General features: G+C 38.6%; 1 protein-coding gene across 1 annotated transcript; it reads left to right on the top strand.

The window, feature by feature from the left end:
- Nucleotides 1–1,403: 1,403 nt before the first annotated feature.
- LOC110900404 (CASP-like protein 1) lies at nt 1,404–2,744 on the top strand. Its single transcript, XM_035982116.1, has 4 exons — nt 1,404–1,658; nt 1,752–1,762; nt 2,210–2,339; nt 2,431–2,744. Exons 1-4 carry the CDS (start codon nt 1,407–1,409, stop codon nt 2,656–2,658), a joined length of 621 nt encoding a protein of 206 aa, XP_035838009.1. The 5' UTR covers nt 1,404–1,406; the 3' UTR covers nt 2,659–2,744.
- Nucleotides 2,745–5,513: the final 2,769 nt, after the last annotated feature.

The following is a 5,513-nucleotide window of genomic DNA, read 5'->3' on the forward strand; positions in this document are numbered from 1 at the left end:
TATCGATCTTGGATCCCGAGACTACTTCTAACTCTAACTATTGTGGTGGAAGATGATGGTGTTGTGGTGGTATAAATGAGTGAATTGGTTTCCCAAGGGATAAGTAGCAAGTGAGCCAAGCACCTCCTTTATAGCTGAAAACAGTAGGTTCACACGGCCCGTGCATGGTGGGCACGACCCCGTGTCCTTCTCCTTCTCTGTCTTCATTTAATGTTGTTGTCAGCCCATCTGCACACACGGCCCCGTGTGTCAACGGCACGGTCCCGTGGCCCTTGTGCTTGTTGTATGAATCCAGATTTGCAAAATTGTGAGTTGACCACGGCCTGTGTCGAGGAGACACGGCCCCATGTCCCTTGTCGTTTTCTGCTTGTCTTTATCTTCTGGGAATCTTAAGTAGGGCACGACCCCATGCCCGGCAGGCACGACCCCGTGCTTGGGTTCTGGTCTGTTGTTTTTGTCTTTGGGGTGAAACTTGGAGGGTCGGTATAGTGTATCAACTTTCTTTCTTCGTATTTTGCTGGTTTTCGTCGTTAATTTGTTCCTTTTGTTCGTTTATGCTCTTTTAATCCTGAAAATCAAAAGTAACAAAGAAACACACTTTTTCCAAGATTAGTACCGAAAATGGTTGTTTTTATACCGTAGTTGATACAATTTATATGTTTCATTTTGTGCACATCAGCCCCCACAATCTCCCCCCCAAACACTGGTGGTACGGTTTTGCGCCCCTTGCCCCGCAACGCGGGGGACTTAAGACTAGTTATAATTAAGTTTTAGTATTTTTTTTAAATAAATATACTATTGCGATGTACTTATTTTTATATATGTTTAAATTGTACGGGTCAAATATTACTAATTTTCCTTTAGCGTGAGGAACTGAACCGATACTGCTTGAACATCAGGATTGGTAACAGTTTTTGTTTTTTCAGTGTAAATTTGGTTGAAAACGGAATTGTATATGCAATAGAGTATGTTTTTGATTCCGTAGCTATAGCGAGTGTTGGTACCATGACAAACCGATTCCGTCTGAACAATATCGTTAACAGTCAGCTATTCATTTTTTGTCTCTTTAGTTGCTCTAGAGAGTGTTGGTATTACATCGATACTATAACTACTTACTGAACTGATACCGACAAATTTTCCGTCATGAAACGCAGGAAATCCTACTAGTTCTAGTAAAACGATCATAATAAAAAAAATCAAAATTTCGATAGTTAATCAGTTTTCTCAATAATTTGGATTTTCATATCGAATTTGACAAAATGGCCAAAATATCTAAATAGTGTCAATCTCTAATTTGCCTCTTTGAAAATCCAACGTCCTAGCATGCCAAACAAGTTCACTAATACTTGTATAAATGTAGATGGTATCACATAAACCAAACCACCCTTTTATACATTCCGGTGACTATGGCATCCGTGAATCCATCACATTCTACAATATCAGTGGAGTCACTCGCACCACCAGCACCAGAGAACAAGTCTAGTACTCGTGCAAGTGCCGCCAAGAACCATGTGGTGGTTGATGTGGTATTAAGGGCCATGCTGTTTGCAACGGCCTTCGTTGCAATCACTTTCGTGGTCACTTCTAAACAAACCAAGTTGATACCAGTTGCCCCAGGCATCGCGATACCCATGGCTGCGAAGTTTAACCAGTCCCCGGCTTTTATATAAGTAACATAAGTTTTCACCGGTGGATATCTAGTCCATAATAAATGGTGTGTCATATGCTATATGTGTAATGCACTAATGCAGATTGTTTATAAGTGTGTAAAAATGTTTCTAAGCTTCTAAAGTAAAGAAAATAATATAAATAGTAAAATCACATCCAAAGTTGTACATATATATATAGAAAATTATCATCTTTGTTGATACACACCATTATTATAATCTAACAACAAATTATACACGATTCATAAGAGATATTCAGATCCTACGAATTGTAGAACCTACACAAAATATTTAATTATGCGTAAATTGAAGCAAGGGCGGACCCAAGGCATGCCTTGGGTCGGCGGGCGCCCCTTTAAAACTTATTTTTTTGTGTATTATATAGGCAAAAATCCCGATAGCACCCCTTGAAACTTTGGTTGAACCCTTGATTCGCACCCCAGAAAATAAGGTCTGCCACTGAATTGAAGTCACCCCAGACTTAAAAGTCTGTAGACTTAAAATGTTGTAGCTAGTGTATCATTGTTTGCGGTATGATGTAGATACTACGTGGCTGCACTGTCCGTTACTTGCTTCTACAGCGTCATCACGGGTTTGTTATCGGCCTTAGCTCTAGTGAAGATGACAGAAGGGTCCACAAAGACGCAGGTTCACTTGGCGATACTTGATGCTGTAAGTTCTTATATTGTCCAAATTTCGTTAACTTTTTGGCTTAAAAGAATAAACTATAACTTACAAATTACAATAATGTGTATGGTTACAGCTGCTGTTAGGTATCATGGCTTCTGCAACAGGAGCAGCAGGAGGAGTAGGATACATAGGATTCAAAGGAAACAATCACACAGGATGGACCAAGATTTGCAACGTCTACGGTTCCTTCTGCAGGCATATTGCAGCCTCTATTGCTGTGTCACTCTTACCCTCTGTAGCACTTCTGCTGCTTGTTTGGGTCTCCGTTTTTATTCTTTCGAAGAAAATCTCAAGGAGTTAGTTTGGTTGATGCGCGATATGTTTCCTATATGTATTAGTTTTACGATATTTCCCTTCACATTGTGAGCCTTCTCAAGGTTTCATGTAATGGCATAAAAATGATATGTTATTTCACACGCTTGTGGAAGCAAGCATAGTTTAATTTAAGCTTAAAAGTTTGTGAAAACAACCCAAACTTCTTAATCAAAACTCTGTAGACAAATAATATTTAAAATAATAATAATACTTGTATAGTTGACTTATCTAATTTAACAAAAGAGAGCAACCTGTTATTACATGATGCATTTGATATTAACATGAGTAATTAAGATGGTACATATATATATTTCACTAAAATAATGTATTTAATTATTATTCTTAACAACGAATGTATACTAGAAAAAGAAAACTCAAGCTAGCGTGGGCCCGCTTAGACTAGTGGTATGAGGAGGCACATCCCCATCCCCATGAGGATGGGCCGCCACGTAGGCGGCACATCACCATCCCATGGAGGATGGGCATCCTTCCTTTTTGAGGGGGGTGGAGGATAGGGCTACCCCACATAATTTTTTATTGTTTAATTTATTTATTTGTTTAACTTTTATTGTTTAATTTTTATTGTTTAACTTTTTTATTTGTTTAACTTTATAAAAACAATTCAAAATTTAAATAAAAATAAGACATAAAAGATAATAATAAAATCCATTACATAACATAAATAAAAATTACATAACCTAAAAAAAATTACACTACCTAAAATTTATAAAAAAGACAACATTTAAAAATTTATAAACATTACACTACTAGTCTTCGTCTTCGTCTCCGTTGTTTGCGTTGTTCCATATATGTTTTACCAAATCCTGTTGAAGGTTTGCATGCGTGTAGTCATTGGTTAGCGCGAACGAGTTTAAATCCTGTTGCGTCGGATCTACCGGGACAGTATTCCCGTAAGATGCATTCTCATCATACTCACAAATCGCCCGACCTTCGTCTTCAATAATCATGTTATGGAGCAAAATGCAAGCATACATACAAAGGCGCAACCTCTTCGGTGTGAACGCACGTGCCGGTTGTTGAATGATGGCCCACTTTTTTTTTGTAAAACACCATAACAACGTTCAATGTCTTTTCTTGCAGCTTCTTGACGCTTGACGAATTTTTTCTTTTTTTTCGTCCTCGGGAAATGAAATAGTCTTGACAATTGTAGACCAAGACGGATATATTCAGTCAGCAAGATAATACTCGCGTCTATACTCAATCCCAGAAACTGTAAAACGGGTGTCCGGACCGGTTCCATTAACGACATTGCTAAAGATCGCCGATTGGTATAGCACGTTGAGGTCGTTGAGTGAACCAGGGAGACCAAAGAAAGAATGCCACATCCACAAATCTTGTGACACCACGGCCTCAAGTATTAAGGTTGGATGGCCGTGATCACCTCGCGTGTATTGGCCTCACCACGCAGTCGGGCAGTTATGCCACACCTAATGCATACAATCAATGCTACCAAGCATTCCCGAAAACCCGTGCCGTGCTTCATGAGCGTGATCACCTCGCGTGTATTGGCGACATAAGGCTCCGAAATATTGTTATATCTAGGAAAATGTTGTTGCCATTGATGGAGAGAGAGAAAAGAAAAAGAAAAGAAGAAGAATATGTTGGTGAAAGAATGTGGTTGAATGAAGTTGCAAAATTCGACCAGATGAAAAATGTGCCAAAATTTGGTTGTTATGGTTATTGATCGGGTCCTCAGGAAAGATTCCAATGAAATGTACGCACCTGCAGAACGTCTGAAGTTCAAAATCAACAAAATGGACGTGTAGTGTACATTTCTTCGCGGTGTGTTTGAAGAAAATGTGTTTGTTGAACGAACTACACCGGATGTGCAAATGTCTTGGCGTGGATTGAACAACCACACACTACTTCTCAAGAGGAAGACAAAGACCTTCGTTGGTGCAATGTGGAAGACCAGCCAGAACCAAAGGTTTTTGATCGTGTTGCTGTAAAGAGATTTTTCAGTAGCTACAAATTCGACCTTGAAATCCACACCGGGTGGATATCCAGTTTGGGAGAGTGCTCAGATTCCTTGCAATGCACGAAGCAGTTGCAGGATACGGTTTTTAAATTTCTAATCTCTCCTATACTTGTTGATTTTTAAGTTGCTTTATGAATTATATCATCTCATACAACACTCTTTGGCCTGACACGTTGATCTCGAATATCACCTCACACGTGATTGTTTCTCTATGAAACTCGTCAATGTTGTCATGGTCCACACCGATGACCAACGTGCCGACCTTTTTACCAAAGCATTTGACAAATCAAAATTTGCCTTTTTATTATTGGTAAACGACATTAAGGTCAAGCAAGAGTAAAACCAACATCGGAAAATCATTTTTGTAAATATCTTTGTGTCTTTTAAATTTATCTTAGTTTGTTGATTTTAGGGGGAGTAAATCCAAATTTGAAAATCCAAAAACATCGAAAAATTTCAAAAACACAAAAATAATAGAAAAACAAAAATGAGTTTCCTGGCGAGCAAAAGAGAATATGATAGTACATCAGTGGTCTATCCAAACCTCTTTAAACCTAAACTGAAAAACGATAAGCAGCTCTATATAAGATGTATCGGTAGGCTCACAATCATTTTAAAGTGTGCAGGGTGATATAAATCTTAAAGTGTGCAGGTGGGAACCATTCATTGGCATATGGTCTTAGTACCGAAATTTCGTTTGATAGATTGCCGAGGTTCTGAGATATTCGGTCTTTATGCTGCTTATCATCTGGGTATCATGGTTGTATCTTTTACCGAAAAATAACGGGGATGCAAGTCTAGATCTTCCATGATACTATACATACTTGTACATACTGCATTCG

This window comes from Helianthus annuus, chromosome 13 (genome assembly GCF_002127325.2).
Source record: "Helianthus annuus cultivar XRQ/B chromosome 13, HanXRQr2.0-SUNRISE, whole genome shotgun sequence".
In the NCBI taxonomy this organism is placed as follows: Eukaryota; Viridiplantae; Streptophyta; class Magnoliopsida; order Asterales; family Asteraceae; genus Helianthus; species Helianthus annuus.